Source organism: Leptosomus discolor, chromosome 6, assembly GCF_034619465.1.
Source record: "Leptosomus discolor isolate bLepDis1 chromosome 6, bLepDis1.hap2, whole genome shotgun sequence".
NCBI lineage: Eukaryota > Metazoa > Chordata > Aves > Leptosomiformes > Leptosomidae > Leptosomus > Leptosomus discolor.
Window position 1 is genome coordinate 48,914,739 of NC_141396.1, and position 18,496 is coordinate 48,933,234.

An 18,496-nucleotide genomic window follows, 5' to 3' on the forward strand; every position below is an offset into this window, starting at 1 on the left:
CACTGCAGCTTCATGTTTTTCAGAATAATGAAATGGCACTCAGAATGAAACTGAATCTTTTTTACTTTTTTAAAGAGACAGCAGATGTACGTATGAAGGCAAAATAAGTAAGCTTTGGTGTCGAACAGACTGAGGTTAGAACAAGAGTAGAGCACAGCACCTTTCTTGCCAACCATGATATCAGCAGTTCAGAATATACCTCTGGTGGACCTTCACAGTTGGCTATTACTCAAATCCATAATAGTTCAGGATGTGCTAGGTGAGAGGCTGATTTTCTCCACATGTTGTACTCTCCCCTTTGCGTGCACTGGAGATATTTCCAACCAATACACTCTTGTTTTGTAAGGAAGGAAATTGGTGGCAGGCTGGTCAGAAGTGTGCTGCAGCCCAACTGAATTCCTAATATTTCAGTGTCTTTTAATTTAAACCCATAAAGAATCTTTAGACTTCACTTTCCAGCTCTTGACCTGAAATAGTTAATTCCTTAAAGTACCTCTGGTGTTACAAAGCTGATTTGCAGGCATTTGATGTTGCTTTGAGAATGTGCTTTGAGCATGGAGAGACTTCTGGTTTTGTAAGAATTTTTGAGGTTTTGCTGTTTCGTTTTTTCTTTTTTTATGGCAGAGTAGCTAAGAGATGAGGATAAGTATCTTTTATAGTATTCAACCTGAAATATATAAATATTGAAACAGAGTTCTAGTGTCAGTATTGAGCATTAAAAGAATCTGTGGAAGGTACAGTACTTCCCCCCTCCTCCCCCCCCTAAAGTGCTTTACCACTGTCCTAAAACAGGGTATAGAAAAAACTGTAATTAGTCAGTGAAAGTATATGGAGTTAGATTACTAATGAAACACTCACTTGGAGCTAAATCCTGTCCTGCTGAAGTCACTGGAAACAAAGGATGCGGAAAATCTCAGCTGAAGTGCTGAGTACATTTGAGTACTGGGCCTCTCTTTCCAGAGAACTGGAAAGAGGTATTTGAGATTCACCTGCAGAGACAAGACAAAGATGTCACCGTTCAGAAGGGCTGTCTTGGATGGAAATAGCAGTTGCTGTGCTTATAGCTTCCCTTCATTCTTCCAGGTGTGTCTGCTCAGCTGACCAGCACTCGTCTCCGTCGGAACACCTCAGTGGGCACCCCGTTCTGGATGGCTCCAGAGGTTAGATTCGTGTTTCAAAACGTTTTGTCACTGGTATTTGAGCTGCCGCATTCTGCCTTTCTGCTCTTTCTTTGCCTTTCTTCCTGTCCACTGGTCTTTTCACCACATGAAATAGCAATGTCCTCTAAAAATTGTTTTAAAACTTTTTTCATACATGTTTGCAAGGATTAAGATAAAGTGGAGTTTATTTTTGAAATTATAAGGTTAGAGACTGAGAGCAAGACATTGAATTGCTTACTAAGATGTTAAAGAGGAGTACTACCTTTGAGCCTTTCCAGCCTTCCAAGCTCTGAAGCTATAGATATCTCATCTCCCCATGGATGGAAGGAGCACAGGGTGGTACTGTGATACATTATAGCTTTTATTTTTTGATTTCTACCTGGAAAGGTTTTAATACTATATATCCATAGCTGACACCAAGAAATGGAAGAGGTTATTATGAATGAGAAGATGTACTATGTATCTTTGGAGATTTTTCTGGCCTGAATTTGAAGCGTATAAAGATACATTTTAAGCTGAGGCAGGAAAAATGCTTTGTTATAAATAAGCCTATGAAAGTACTTTGTTTATACACACGTATTTTTATAAATATAGTCTGTTTATAAACATTGGTCTAGCCATGTAGCTAATGGCATATACACATCAGTTTAGACTTGTAGCTAATGGGATAAAAAATTCTAGATTCATCTGACATTGTAGATGAGCTGAAATGTATATGCAATTAAATACATTTGCTGTAATCCAGTGGCAAACACATTGTCAAGAAATTAGCTTGGTCTTGAAATTGGATGATTTGGCAGAATAAGGACCCAGTAGGAGATAGTGCATCCAACTTCTGCTTTCCTGCTTCTTGCGCTTCATAGAGAGAACAGTATAGCTTCATTAGTTATTTTGCAGGAATAATCCATAGAAAAGAGATTTAGAGTTGCTGAATTTCCTTCTACTTCCCTCAGCTATGGGATGCAGTTTACCATCTTCAGCTGAAAAAGACAAGGATTTGCACCCATTTGTCGGATCAGGGAACATCTGGTCAGAGAGCCTGGTGTTCATGGACAGCTGCTTTCTCTAGTTTAAGCATTGCTTTCTTTCAGCAACAGGATGCTTTAGCTTGTGAAATATGTGCAAGTCTGTTTATTTTGCTGAGTATCACCATCCTGTAAGATATTCCCCCCAGCTCTGGGTGTACTCTTTAAATTTGGACATTTGACCATCCAGTGATGATCCCAGTCTTTTATTCCAACAGGTGATCGCCTGTGAGCAACAGCTAGATAGCTCCTATGATGCCAGATGTGATGCATGGTCACTGGGTATTACTGCAATAGAGTTGGGAGATGGAGATCCACCCCTTGCTGATTTGCACCCTATGAGGGCACTCTTCAAAATACCAAGGTAATTTCTTGATGTGTTTATTTCTTACCAGGTTAGACTGAACTTTTTCCTTAACTGTTACTTTCTTCAAACTTAGACTGTGTAAGCTTGTGAAGTTTCTTCATATTATTTATACTAGCAGGAGGTTAGAAATATTTTGTCCAGCTGTATTTTCTGCAGGCTCTGCTTCAACCATGTGCACACATTGAGAAGTTCAGAGCTGACTGTGGCTACGTTTAAGAAGAAGCCATAAGGTCTTCTCCTGAGTGGACTGCTGCCCAATATATGTGAGCGAGGAACTTAGAGTCCCTTACGTTCTGTTACAAAGAAAGATTTATGATAGAAATACAGCCTGAGTATGCCACTGTGGTGAGTGGCACACAGGCCCACCATACCTGTCCTCAAGAGTTTTCTCATGTCCTTTGAAACAAAGTATTGTTCCATCATACACATACGTGTAGGCTGCCAGTTTTCATTACCTTGTGCTGCTCCTGGCAGTTCCAATGTTGCTGTCCTTGGGCAGTGCAAATAGCAACTTTTTTCATGTTTTCTTTGAAGCTGGAGATAAAAGTACCCGAAGTGCCACTTACAGCATTTCAAAGAACATCAATCTTAAAGTCTGTAGGGGATGATCATACAACAGTTTGTGGATTTCACTCCAACAGTTGCACCCATACCACAACAGTTGAGACAACATAGTATACATGAGTGCTTTGAGTCCTTTTCAGCCAAGTCACCCAAATTAGTTTAAATTACCTTCAGGTTTTAGAAATATTGGCTGACTTGACACTGAAGCAGAGCATGAATGTTCTTCTTAGCTTTACTTGCTATGGGAAAAGCAGTTATAAAGTGCTGTGGTCAGTCATTTCAGCTAGGCCTTGAAAAAAACCTCTGGCTTATACCCTTACAAATACCAGGCACCTTTCTGCCCTGGGGGAACTATAAGGTCAATACCCTTTATTTCGGTTAAGTAAAACTTGAAAGTGATAGAGTAAGCATTAAGCAGCACTTAAAGAAATGTAGTTATGATGATTGAAAATAGACAGAAAAGTCACCTTGACTGTAGGTCATTCCTTTTGTCTTCATGACTATACTCTGTGAAAATGGCACCTCTGTTTGAATGAAAGAAGACTGTTAAAACCATTTGAACCAAATTAACACCTAGAATAAACAGCTCTAACAACAGAAGAGAAAGTAGTAGTATTTATTTACAATAGATCTCTATTTAGTCCTTCACTTGACTTCTGATTATCTTGTGATCAATAAGAAAGTTAATAAAGAGCTAGTTCCTTCTGACACTTTGTTGAGTGAGTTGATTAATTTAATCCCTCTGGGAAAACTTAAAATAAAATTTCTTTTAAAAAATTCTCTTAAGAAAGTATGTTGTTTCAGGCTTGAAAAGAGAAACTTGCCATTACAAGTGAATTGTGATTAATGGGTTATTAGTTTCGTTTCCATTTATTGATTTGATTGAAAAAATTACAGTGATTCTTATCTATACTTCGTAGGTCATCTCCGTGCTATTTCTCCTTGTTAGTTATGTAAAGTAGGAGAACCAGTGAGGCATTGTGTCATCTACCCATGCTCTTTTTACCAGTGGAAATCAATATCTTTTTTCAATGGCCTTCTAAAACTCATTACTCAGCCTGCCTTCACACATTGTTTCTGTCAAGTGAGTATCTTATTAACTTATCATCACGCTGACCTTTGCAGGAATCCTCCTCCAACACTACAGCAGCCTGAACTGTGGTCACCTGAATTCAATGACTTCATTAACAAGTGAGTAACAACTGAGACCACTGTAGCTGAATATGGAACATGTGTAAATGTCATGTGTAAAATATCTTTGTATTCTCTGTGGAAATCTGTTGCTACTAATACTTTTCCTTCAAAACCTAGTTTGTTAATCCAGTTTGACTTCCAAGTGAGGCTTCAGATTTAAAACATGAAATAACAACTTTTTAACACACTTCACATTTCTGTTTTTCTTAATTTGAAGAATATTTTATTTTAAAATGCAGTAATTTAATTTCTTGCACTCATCGGTTCTGTGAAATCTTAGCAATTTTCAGTACAGAGCTGTTGTGATTAAGATGGATGTATTTATTAGGGAGGCATAAATGAACTACAGACAAGGATTTCAGAACTTAACAGCGATATCTCAATGATCATATGCTTTTTCTGCCAGCACAGGTGCTTGACTAAAGATTATGAGAAGCGTCCGACAGTATCTTGTCTTTTGCAGCATGATTTTATTAAGCAAATTGAAGGAAAAGAAAACGTGCTACAAAGGCAACTCATGGAATTTATTGATGTTCATCAGCAAATGGGAGTCACTGAAAAGGCAAGGTAAAAGTAGCTAAAAAGTAGACCAGTTGGGACAATTTTGATACTTTCACTGTTTCAGAATGGCTAGCGGTCAGAGAAAGATTCACCTCTCATAACTTTAGCTGGCCAAGGAATAGAGAGCTTAATCTTTGGGGTCCCCTATAGAGCCAATGGAAAGAGAGGGGCATCATGATTCACATGTAGGATGAAACAATCTTTATAAGTGCCTCCCCTTTCTCCTGTAACTCAAGATGCAGATTAGGATCCCAGCTTTCAGAAAGCTAAGGTTAGGTCAAATGAATGTTTGGCATTTTCTTACATTTGCATGCTCAGCTAACGTTTAGTTTAAGCAAGTATGCTAAAAATAAGTAGTCAGGTTCCTGCAAGAATTGGATGTTACTGACTAAAAGAAGTGATAGTAGTACCAGACCTTGTTTTGCAAACTTCAAATCTTACATCTGTTGAAGAGATACTTTCTTTCTTCCACTAGTATTTGGTAATATCAAGTCTGAATAAATCACTTAGCACCTGATGGCTTTTGTTTAAAACAACTGAAAATGGCTTGGCTCGATTTTACAATTTAAAAAACCCACCCAGTACACTGAAGTAATGTATCAGATGTGAAACGTAGTAGATTAGTATTGATTTACTTCAAGGTAAAGGATGATAAATTTTCTTTTTTTGTAAATGGAACGTAAAATTTAGAAGACATTTTGGCACTATTATTTGTATGGAAAAACTTACTAATCTCTGCCACATTTCCTTTCACACGTATTTACAGTAACAATATATACATCAGTCTTCAGTTCTAGTTTTGGAGAATTTTCTATTTACTCTATCCTTTGAAGGCAATAATAAAAAATGTATTTCTAAATAATTTATTATTTTCAAGTTTTCGTTGACTTTAAGTGGATGTGGGATGAGTTGTAGTTTCTCTTTTCTGGCAATTTAGTAAAAAACTATGCAGTTGGCTTAAATTTAAGCCTCAGACTGCATTTGTATCTTCTATATGGTGCAAACTTGACATTTGCTTAATCCAGAAAGATTCTGGAATTGAAATAATCTTATCGGTTGTCAGTGCTGAGCACTAAAGCAACAACATACTCCAGACTTTTTAAAGTATTTATTTATAAATCATGGGGAAAAGATATGTGGTAAAATAAGTCCAAAAGACTAAATTATATTAACTGAAATCCTGATAACACTTGTGCCACTGGTCCTTTCGAGGCCTAAATAATTTTTGAAAATCAGTCTTCCAAGTCAATTAAATATCATGAGCTTTTTTACCCATTTTATGGAACTCATGCGTTTGTTTTCTATCCAGTTCTATTCTTTCTTTTCAAAATCCTTTCATTTTTTCATGTAAATGCTGCATAAAGCAAATTACATGAACTTTCTTTTCCTATATAGTACAAACATAAGAAAGTGGCCCAATTTGTATGTGCATAGAGCAGTCAAATGGCACAGGAAGAGGACAACCTTTTGGTACTTTCTCCATCCTGTTTAGACTGTTGTTTTATTAAGCAATCACTCTTCACATTAACCAGAGTTTAAGGAAATGTGTTACTATTTGATGAAGTTACCTGTGCTTTTACAGTTGATCAAGTGTAATTTATACATACGTTTTCTCTCTGAAAATAATAATAATTTATTATGTGAAACTGTGCAAAAAATGTACTTATTTAACTAAGATGTAATTTCAATGGCATTGTTAAACTAATAGCTTGGTCCGTATTTCAGTTTAGCAGTTTAAACTACTAACAAATAGACTGATGCTAGTTTAAATCTCATTTGCATTGATATAACCAAATCTTCTCATACCTGAGATCAGTGAAGGTAGTATGAAAGACTGCAAGTAAAAATCACATTTTGCAGTCACTGTACCTATAATCACTTCAGTTTTAACATGTTTATTGACTACATTTTCTGGAAGATTGTCTTTCATAGCAGTGCATGCATAGAAAGATTAGGCTTCTCCTAGAATCAGTAAGAATACCCATCTTAATATCTATTGCTCTCTCTGTACAAGCAAGAAAAGCAGACATTATTTTCCAGTAGCTGAAACTGTAAATAAAGTATGTACATCATTTCACTTTAGAAGAAATTAGAATTCCAGGCCTGTAAAGGGCATTAGTGCAGAATAGCATTTGTTTTCTGCTGTTGAATTGCAAAAAGATTATACAAAGATCTTTGAATTTAGTAGTCATACTTTTTTTAAAGTCTTTAAATACTAATCATATGTATCTTCTGACCTTCAGTCTGCACGGAACAAATAGTGTCAAAAGCAGTGTCTGTACAGAAGTACCATGTAAATCTGATTCAGAGTCAAGACATAGGCTGTGTAGTGACAAGTCACCTGGAAATGTCTCATCTTAAAATCTCCTGGCTTTCTTTTTTTGATTATCCTATTCTGGGACTGTTTTTACACTGCCATGTTGGGGCCATACTGTGAAATTCCTGAACTTTCACCAGGTGCTGGCAACTTTCCTTATAAAGCTCTGTCCTGATCTCCATCTCACGCTCTCTCCATCCGTAATTTGAAGGCATAGCTCTACTGCTTCTTGGCACTGGGAGGCAGGTAGTTTAAGGGATTAAAGAACCTTTCCTTCTACTGCGGGAAGAAATCCTCCTACCTGTGTCATGTTGTATAAATGGGCATGGCATGTAAACTCAAGAAATTTGGTAATGTTGACTTAAAGCTGAAAGTAAGGAATCAAGTTATTTTCTCAGTATGTGTTTCCTCTCCTCTTCAATTTGACTTTATTAATAAATTTTTTGTATTTCAAAAGAAAAAAGTAAAATGCTGGGAAGTTAACAGCTGAGGTCCAGCCACTGGGTCTTCCTGTGTGCACTATTCCTGTTTTCACTCAAAATCAAATCACCCTCTTTGCCCAGTGTGCTAGGGTATAATTTAGTTCTGACTGCCTTCAGCAGTAGTAGTCTGTTGATGTGCTTGTGTCATCTTATCTTGTTGTTTGCTGAATGTGCAGCTGATATAGTTCAAAAAGAAGAGATCACGTTAGGTTATGTCACATTCTCAGAGGTTTTTGCAGAAGGCCAGATCCTCAGATCCGATCTTTGTGCACTGTATTTGCTCAGGAAGGGTTGTGATCTCTAGGCACAGAGTGGAGCCACCCTACAGTCACTCCCATAAGCACCATTGTTCCTGAGGTATTTCTTAACATTGACAGTTACTGAGTCATTAGGGCATTGCACTGGGCCCTCTGAACCTTCCCATTATTGTTACTCTAGTGAAGAGGAACCTAGTTTTAAGTTCTGCATTGTACTGCATCCTTTCTAAACACCTAGCAAGAGGAACAGAGCCCACCAACCTCCTGAGTAACCAGAGAAATCTCAACTTATGCTGATAAAACTTTAAACAGCAGTATGCCATAGACCTGCTCCAGACTTAATGAAGGTGATGGAAGATTGTACTTTTTTTTCCAGTAGCCTCTGAACAGCTTACAACACTAGCATATTTTGTGCTACTCAAGGCTCAAAAAAGCGTGAATACTAGCAATGAGCTTCATTACAAATTCCACTTTTTTGCTTTGAGCAAATGCAATAACTTTTTCTCTAAAGTCATCACTTCTTCATGCTAAAAATATATGTTTGCAATTTAGCATTTTCTAGCTCGGATCTCAGGCTGAAATTACAATGTGAAGAACATGAGAAAATATCCCTTGATACATTAACATTTTCTCGTAGCATCTTAGCTGAGATGTCTATAAAGTCTGCTTGGAATGATGAAGTAAGCTATAGGAGATAAATTCATGTTAGGGAGGAGGTGAAGCAGGCAAAATTGCGTACTAGGTGCAATTAATTTTTGAGGTTTTGTTTAGCATTAGGGTTCTCACTGAACTGTGAGTTCCTGGTGAGGAGAGTCCCTTTCAGGACCAGGGTCTTGGGCTTCTGCAAGAGTTGCTTTTGTTGTGGCTATAGCAAGAAGAGCCTTTTTCATTGTGCAACTTGATAAGGTAGTATTTGCCTCTTTTCAGAGGGTTTCATGAGTCATAAACATCTCAATACTTCTTTTCCCTCAGTCTTTTCGAATTGAGGAACTTTGAACTAATAGAAAAAGTTCTGTTACATCCCAGTCATGTGATCTTGAGGTTTTACGCAAATAAGCTTCATCCTGTATGTGTTACTCCAGTCCTCAGGACCACCTAGCTCTTAGAATACAGTATTTGAGTTCTTTTCTGTGTTGATAGTGACACAAAAAACATGACAATGCAGTTTATTGCACATTCTTTAATGAAAATAAGACAAGTTCTCTAATGAAGAAACAATAACTTCATTTGAGTCTGATCATTCACTGCTTAGTTTCCCCTCATTTTTAGTGACTCCTTCATTCATATACTTTCATTCTTGTTAGTCACATTATAGCTGTTAAATTTTATAATTAGTGACGAAAATAATTATTAGAAATGAATGCTGCAGCATATACCTCAAAACTGTTCTAAAAATACACTTCTTGCTAGGCCAAATGAGGGAAAAAACCTGCATTGTAAAGGGTTTTACTTTGCAACAGAAATAGCTGTCTTTGAAATGGCCTTCAGAGCTGTCGCATCTACACCTGACAGTCAGGCTTGTAAGACTTCTATCTTGAGTTATTTGGCTGTCTTAATCTTGACTGCTTTTACAGTAATCTCTGCAGAAATGTGCAATGATTAGTACAATGTGTATTTCCTGGGAATTATGACTCATTCCAGAATGAGCTGCATATTAGAGGAATATTCACTGCACCTAGATTTCAGCAGCTGACTCTGGTCCCCAAGTTAAGACCCTCATCTTTATATGCCCTCTAAATAAATATGGGAAAGAGACCATTCTGCTGCACAGTGATTCAGAAAAAGGGCTTTTGGGTGAGCTGAATTTTCTCCTAAGATTTTGTCCTTCTATATTGGCCATGTAGGGGTAGGACTGAAATCCACTGACAGGATACTAAACAGTTGCTCTATTTAACTGTTGGGAAAATTCAGGGAGGTAAATTCATAGAAGTTCATGTACAACATGCATAAAGATGGTTATCAATTTATTTGCCCCTATTAGAAGCAGGGAGTACCATATAGTTTCCTTCCACGACTTTCCCTGATTCTTAGGTTTGTGTCACTTATTTTCTGGGTGTTCTCTCTCTGTCTCTCTGACTCTTCCTGCCAGTGGAAAGCAGCTGATAAAAATCCTTCAAGCTTAACTCTGCAGGACAGGCTGTAATGAAGGTAGCAGATCACCACACTAGCTTGACAAAGGGAGTATGCAAAGCAGAATAAGACAGCTCACACAGAGTACAGTGCTGACTTGGTCAAGGTCTCCAGATGAAGTCTGTATCAGAGTAGGGGCTTAAACTTGAGACTTTAGAGTTCCAGACTAATCCTTGAGCACTTCAATCCACTTTTTCTTCTCCTGTAACTCAGTGTGGGCTTTGCTGTACCAACAAGATGTGTATTCCTGCATTGAGAACACTCCTATGTAGGATGGCTATGCTGCAAACTGCTCTCAGGCTGTAGAAGCAATAGTTTCGGGCAACAATGGGCTTAGAATAAGCAGATCTCCAGTCCCATATGCTTATAGCTAATAGATGTCTGTACAGCAGAATAAGAATATCCTTCCATATGATACAACGGACAGCAGCAATGCCCGAATGGAGAATAGTTTACCTCCTGAAGCAAAACAGGAGAAAGAAGTTCTTCCTACATTCAGGACTCCCTGGGAGTAATGCTCTGCAACTGATACTTTACTATTGTGTAAGTCCACTTGCTCAGCAACTCGTTTCTCCTGAAGGTGTGCTACCTCACCAGGCATTGCTTACTTTTGGAGCTTCTTCATCTTCTCAGTATGGTTCTGACCATAGAGCATGGGCCTGACTCATGAGGGCAGTAAAGAACTAATCCCAAAGAGTTTAGTCCTTTTAAAGATCTCTTATTTGCTCAGTTAAGAACACACATTTTTCCCTGAAATTTGTCCAGGATACAGCCGTTTCTTGAGGCTATTATGAAGGACCAATAACCTGCTTTTTTTGCATGGCATGGTAAACCAGCACAGACTTTGGCAAAAAGATTGTGCAGAGCAGGACATGACCCAACTGGCTGGACATGGGCCACCTCTGAATCAGAAGCCCTGGGCGGCACTGTGCTCTCAGCAACATTGCATAAGCTTGATCCCAGCTCCCTGAGACTGCAGCCAGTGCTGTGCAATCACTTAAACATAGAGGGAGCACAGGTTTGTCTGCAAAGCATTGTGCAGATGCAGATGGAGTCTTATCAATACACTTTTCTAAATTCAGGTACAGATTTTGCATAGATGTAAGACTATAGTTTTATTTAAGCATATTTTACCAGGTACATCGGTTGAAGACAAAAAATTGATTTTAAGTGTGAATTAATACTGCTCTGTGCAGCCTCCAGAGAAATAAAATCACCAGTAATGACAGATCCTGTACAGGTTGCTCTGTGTTTCTTCTTTTCTATTTGTCACTTTTAATGCTGTTTGTAACCGCTGGGAGGTGTACAGCTGTTCCCACCTCCACCTTACAGAAAGAGATTATTTTTAGTTTCTTCTTTACACTCAGGCTAAGGCCAGCCCTTTTCCTGTCACTTTTTAGTCTGTAGATGACTCTCCAACCAGTTTAGGCAGAGAGTTCAGCAGGGCATCATGAGTCACACTTTCTTTTTTTATGATATTTTTGGAACTATCAGAAATCTTTTAAATACATTCTGACAATTTGAAGAAGAAAAAGCTGCAGTTGCCTCGTTTTGATTTAACTGAATCTTGAAAGATAAGCGGGGGAGTGTGAAGGAGGATGCACAGCAACAATGCTGCCTTGGCTCATTTTCTTGTCCATATTGGGTTGCTGCTTCTGGCCTTTAGCTGCTTGAATTGCTTGTTGGGCATGGCTGTAAGATCTAATGCCTCCAACAAATAATTTATGAACAGAACAGAGAAACATGGTTATTTCAGTTCATGATGTGCATGATGATAATGAAATTTCAGCATTGATGTCAACAGCACTGATGTGGATTTTTTTAAGTGGTTGGAGTTTTAGCAAGTGAAGCAGTATAACTGCCCTTGAGGGGTCTGTGCCCTTTGACAGCAAAGCAGAAAAATACTGTGTTCTGCAAATCTGCTGCTCTGCTGTACTCTGGAGAATGGAGAATATAATCTGGTTTAACAAGCACTAGTGTTCTCATAATGTCAGCTGAAGAGGATTATAGGAGAATCAATTTTATGTAATTAAAATTCCCTGGCATAAATAGAGATCGTTTCCTTAAAAGAAAAAAAAAATAATAGAAAAAGAAAAGGCTGCATGACTGGAGCATTGCTCTCCTTTCCTGCAAGGCGGTTATTAACTTCCTACATTAAATGAAAAACAGTAATTGAAACAAATCTGGAGAAATACCACTCTCACTCATATGCAGTAGCATTTTAAAAAATTAAGTGGATTCAATGTGTAACAATTCCACCAGAAATGGAAAGCATAACTTGACAGATGTCTTGTTTTGGGTCTTTCTTTGACAGTAGAAAAAATAGATCAGCAGAGCTTGACATAGTCCTGCAGTTCCCACATCTTTCCCTCGTATATGTGTTCATAGGTCTTTCTAAAAGTCATACTGATATTAGATGCATCCTCTGGACACAAAATGACCTTCATGCAGGAACAAAGGAGAAATTATTTCGACTGTCCAAATTTAAATTTTCAACTGAAACTGTTAAAAAGAGGTATAAATAGGACTGTGGGTTATAGAGAGGACAGATTTCTACTGAGAGGGTAGGATTTTGCCTGCCCCTCTGGCTTGGAATGCAGTAATATCCTTTAGCTGGTAAATGCAAATCAAGCAGCAGCAGGTGATGTAAGGCTGAAGAGTTAATTTAAATCTTAATATTACCACATCCTTTTGAATATAACTTGGGGGTACGTACGACCAAAAATTGTCCCACAGTGTTATTGCAAGGGCAGTGCTACCGGGAAAGTTCTTGTGGTACAAATGGGTTCCAAAGGAAAGGGAGAAGAGGTTGGATCTAGGAGAGGTGTGATTGCTTTACACCAGACCCATCCCTTTTGATGCTGCCTGCTTGTGTTCCTATGTGTTTTCTGCTCCAACTATTTAAATACATACCAAATTACAGCCCAGTTGTGGATTTATTGCAGCAAAAGCTAGCTTTCTTCCCACACACAGACATGCACTCCTGTTGCATGTCTCTTTGTCTATTTGCAGTGCTCCTGTTGGGATAAGCCCACGCGTTGCATGTTCTGTGCTGCATGGCAGTAATAAGGCTCTGGTACTGTGCTGTGTAGTGTTCCCATTGCTTTTCACCTCCATGTAATTCAGCCTCACCATCATCCTTACAACTGTATCTACAACAGTCTTTTTTTGGCCTGTAGTAAATAAAGAAAGAAAACATTTGGAAGTGGGTTGCTTTCCCATGCAGCTTCAGGGTCCTAACAACAGTTTGAGAGTAGTCTGCAAAACAGCTGGGTGTAGAACTGGCAAGAATTGGTCCCTCTGTTCCCTCAAGGCACTGTAGAACCTGTCAATCCATACTGTTCATTGTGCTTCCTGGTCACTTAGGCTCCAAACTGGGTATTGGGCTGATATTGGCAGAGAGACTGTGAAACTATACTAGCTCTTGCAATGAAGCCTTACGTGTTTGTGTCTTGATATTAGGGTTGCAGAATTAGTCAGCTGTGGGTGTGAAATTCCTGCCTTTGTACTATGGGCAATGGAAAGACTCCAGTGTAGCTGACACCTGCCTAAGTGGGGAAGAAACTGCTCCATTACTGGCACCTGGTGAGGACAGGCCATTCTGTCACCCTCAGGGGACCATAGTTAGAGACAAGAGAAATTGAAAGAAGTGTTAGATGAAGTGCACACATGCATGCACTTCCATCATTCAGATCTTGATTGCACTCACAGTTTGGGAGGGCATCACTTGCCCATTTCTTCCACCCCCTTTTCAGTCCTGGCAATCAGTGACTGATGCCAAGTGGGTGCCTGCTTCACTTTCTGCACCTGCATTCTACATCAGTGCACAGCCTGTGTGACCTGAAGTAGTACCCATGAAGTAGGCGATGTTCGTGGAACCAGTACAGCCCATTAAACCCTGCAGTAGATCTTACTGTGGGAGTTCAGAAGTCTCTTAGCTTGCCTCATCAGTGTGATGTTCATTCATTCTAACTTTCCATCTTGGTGCAACTGCCCTCTTTCACCTGTCCTCTTGTTCACTGTATATTAAAGTTCTTGCCTGGGTAGAAAACACCTGTCTGTTTTTACTGATGCCATATATCAAAATTAAATAATGGATTTCCCTGATCTTGTCTGGAATCAAGATAGAGTGAGAGTGTTTCACACAACACGGTTTCCCTGCTGTCTCAGTTTACCAAGGTATATATTCCATGTGTTTGAGAGGTACCTTCCTACCTGTAGTATCAAGGGGAATGAGGTCATATCAGGAGATAGTCTTTCTGTGCTTGTGCCATGTTGCACATCTGAGCTTGATTTAGTTTGTGAACTCTTCTGTTACTTATCCAGTTTTCTTTTCCCTGATTTTCCATCTCATAAAGCAAGTATAACTAATGTGAATTATAAACCTTGCTTTTTCTGCTGCTTTTGCTTTGTTTAGCAATGCCTTTACCCTTGGATAGAGAATGATCCAAGTCTCTGGGAATTTTTTAGCTAATTTCTATGAGATTGCATAAAGTTTTCTTTGCTTTGATTAAAAGAGAAACGAAATTTCACTTGAAGACAAACTTAATTGGAAGTTTAACCCTGATAAGAAAAAGATTTGAAATTTTGTTTCCTTATTTTGTGTGGATTTTTTCCTGTAGAGTCCAGGAAAATTCTTCTTGGTCAGGATGTATTTCACATACCCCAGTGATTCTGCAGCGCTTTTCTCTACAGTGGGGTCATCTCAGCCAGGCTTTAGAGCATTGTCATTACTAAGATAGAAATATTTCCATCCTGAATGCTTTGTCTGCATCATCCTTGCCATAGTATTTCATCATACACCTCCTATCCATATTTTTTATCTGGGTATTTTTTCTTTTTGCATGTAGGTGCCAGTTTGACTGTTAAATGCTTTATAAATATGTTCTTTTATTCCCTGTACTGCATAGCTGCAGTCTTGCAGCTGATGAAGGGGTCTGATCAGCAGGGATCTGTACAGTGAAAAAGTTCTTCGTGGTATCAGTTGTGGGATCAAACCATAGATTTTGAATTTTTAAATACAGGTGTGCTGCACTAAAAAGTTATATCCTCTCCTGTTATTCAAGCGTTCTTATGTTTGAATTCAGAACAATGGAAGCCGGGGTGTTTTAGCTGAGTTGCCTTCAAGGTGGTTACAGATGCAAGATCTGCTCTGTGTTTCCTTAAATCAGGAAATTGCATGTCTTTCTTTTCTAGATTTGAACGTATTCATACAAAGAAGGGGAACTACAGTAAATCACTAGTTTCAAACCAGGAAGAGGTAGATGATTTAGCAACCTTGGAGGTACTGGATGAGGTAAGAACCTCCTTTTTCAAGTTTTCCTGAAGAAGGGTAATCACATATTACAACACAATGCTGCGCTGTTAATTTTCAAGTTCAACAATATTGTCACACTTAAATTGTGTAAGTGTACCATGGGACTTTCCCAGTTTATGCCAAATATTTTAGGTGAGATTTACTGTGTCAGGAATGGTTCCAACTCAAAGCTAAAACACGCTCTGCAGTTACAGCCTTAGACCGAGCAGTACTGTAGCAGCATTTGCTTAACAGGATTTATATTGCTCGATTTTTTTACAGGTAAATATCTAGTTTGTTGTGGTGTGTTAACCTGAAAATGGTCCAGGTCCAAGAACAAGTGCCTTCTGCCCTGTTGCTTGGACATCTAGAGTTGTCATAAACTAACTTGCCATATTCTCCTAGGCTGGGTTCTCACTGACTTGCTTTGGTGTGGAGATGAATTGAGATCAATTTTGGTCACCTGAGGCTCTGACCTGTTAATGCTTTCTGGTGAACTTTTGACAAAATTATTGATACAAATCTGACTGATTTGCCAGAGTTCAAAAATGAGTCCACTAGGAGCAGGGGAACATGCGTAAGGGAGGGGAGAAGTCTGTTGTATTTATGCTTTAAGCTTCAAAACCAGAAAGAAGAATCAGGCCACAGCACGTTATCTGCAGGTCTTAGAGGCCATCAGTGGTTGTGAACAGTCATTCTTCCTCTACCGGGCTGTGCATAGACTATAATTCACATTCTCTTACCTGTGAAACTTCTCTGGCATACTGTATCTTCATCAGTCCAGAATACTAAATGTGGCTTTTGAGCTGGTAAACTACCTAATACTAACAGTCCACAGACCATCTTCCATCATCTAAGAGCTTGGTTATAGTAGCTTAATGTTTAGTTAATACTAATAGAGCTAATCCATACTTCATCTACTGCACAAAGCTCAAATTTAAGCAATTTTTTAATATTGGGAATAGCCATATGCTAGCAAGACTGTTTTTTGTCTTTTGCCATGAAGCATATAAACATCTGAGCTAAAGAGAAGACACACAAAAAAACAGATGAGCCAGAAGTATATCGCACCTCCTCAGAGGTGGACCATTCTCAGAAAAGCCCTCAGGAAGTCTCCACCTAAAGACATCATTTGACTATGTGATATTTTACTAAATCCAGTCCAGTTTAAAACCTCTTTCACATATGAATGGCAGCTTCTCAGAACTGTCTCCTTCCTTCCATTCAAACTTTTCTTCCAGTTTAGAGAGCCCAATCAGAAGAGCAACACAGGAGACCTTCTATCAGTGCAAGAAAAAATTTCAAAAAGGGCAGAAGTTCCCCTAAAAAATTCTGTTAATGTGAATCTGATTATGGCCCTTGATTCAGGGACAACTGGCTCTGCAGGAGCAAAGGACAATCACAGCAGAGACTGGTTGTTAGTATAAAAAGATGCCTGATTGTTTACATTAATAGGATCCATACAGTTGAACATCTGTGTCTTATTATCACTTAGAATAGTGTTAGAGCAGCTGTAATGGCAGTTATGAATTCAAGCATATGGCTTTTGCCTGATAAGTTATATAAAGCTGTAGTGTTAGAAATGAAGACAGGACTGTCTCATGGAAACCTTTGATTAATTGAATTAAAGCAGTACTTATTAACTTGTTTTTCTACAGCCACTCGAAGTGAGGTTGAACACAAAAAATTAGGAATGCCAGTGTGTTTGTTACTCACTTTTGATCATGATCAGTTGTATTCCTGACTGTTGATACCTTCCTGCTCTATACTCAGTCATTGTAACTTCATGAATACTTTATACATTTTCCTAATATTGGGGGTTTTTCCTCATGTGATTCAATGTTCCTATTCTTTCTCCATCAGAATACAGTAACAGAGCAGTTGCAGAAGGGTTACGCCAAGGATCAGATCTACACATATGTGGGGGACATTCTCATCGCTGTCAATCCATTTCGGAACATAGATATTTATTCTTCACAGGTGTGAAAATCTAGGTTTGGTTCTTTTAAACTAGCACTGATTTCCATCAAAATATGAATATTTGTGTTAAGTATAAAGTAAGACCATTCTTGAGATTTACTTCAGTTCACTCTGAGAAACACAATTACCAATAGAGTTCTCCCTTCAAGTGCATGTTGACACACATCCTTATCATGTGCTGAGTTTCAGCACAGAAATGAGAAACTCCAAAAATGTTTGTGTCTGTAGTATAGCCCATGTCTATATCATATCTACAGTGCAAACAGCTATATCTGAGCAAGTCAACCATTTTAATCAATGGATAGAAATAGGATTTTTGAGGTTCTTGTTCTTCTGGTGAGTTTTAACATTCATTCTAGGATGGAATAAATCACAGAATCACAGAATTCTAGGGGTTGGAAGGGATCTCGAAAGATCATCTAGTCCAACCCCTCTGCCAGAGCAGGACCAGCTACAGCAGGTCATACAGTAACGCATCCAGGCGGGTTTTGAATGTCTCCAGAGAAGGAGACTCCACAACCTCTCTGGGCAGTCTATTCCAGTGCTCTGTCACCCTCACAGTGAAAAAGTTTTTCCTTATGTTAATGAGATTTGTTGACTAGAACCCCACGGACTATAAGGGCACTACCTGCCCATCACAGCTAGTTCAGAAGCAGTATCTGTACAGATAAGTGCATTTATTCAAGTGAATCATACCCCTCTTTGTGGGAGGGAGCATTCCTTCTCCTGTACTTCCTATGGAGAACTTCTGTGAAAGGCTGGAGGCAGGAGCTGGGGGCATTTCCTCCTGAGAGAGCTGGGGAAGCCATAGCTATTTAGTTGATCAGACAGTTCACAAAGCAACCCTGTAAAATTTTAACTTTTGTGAATTTGCCTCCCCGTTATAGAAAAGGGGGCAGATATGAAAGTCTGGTCATACAATAATTTGGCATTATTAGTTATTAGATACTACAGGTACAGAAGAGATCTTAAGTTTTGACATCACTATCATGCAGAAATACTAAGAGGATGTGAAGTACAAATGAAATTAAATTATAAGTTGGTCCTTGATGTTTGGCAACATTAAATTTTCTTCTAATAATTTGAGTTTCACAGCATAATCAGGGCTGACATCATATAAAATTGTGCTTCATCTTTTTTAGCTGTTCTTATGGTGCAGTAAC

The 18,496-nt window shown here is 38.6% G+C and overlaps 1 protein-coding gene across 2 annotated transcripts in view; it reads left to right on the forward strand.

Moving 5' to 3' along the window:
• The window catches only part of MYO3A (myosin IIIA), a 109,684-nt gene that overhangs the window by 36,932 nt on the left and 54,256 nt on the right, over positions 1 to 18,496 (forward strand). For both annotated transcript variants that reach the window (XM_086466637.1, XM_086466638.1), the window contains exons 5-10: positions 1,084 to 1,160; positions 2,404 to 2,549; positions 4,242 to 4,307; positions 4,722 to 4,877; positions 15,254 to 15,353; positions 17,217 to 17,333. In XM_086466637.1, the coding sequence (XP_086322763.1) occupies positions 1,084 to 1,160; positions 2,404 to 2,549; positions 4,242 to 4,307; positions 4,722 to 4,877; positions 15,254 to 15,353; positions 17,217 to 17,333 (662 nt within the window). The remainder of the gene's footprint in view (positions 1 to 1,083; positions 1,161 to 2,403; positions 2,550 to 4,241; positions 4,308 to 4,721; positions 4,878 to 15,253; positions 15,354 to 17,216; positions 17,334 to 18,496) is intronic.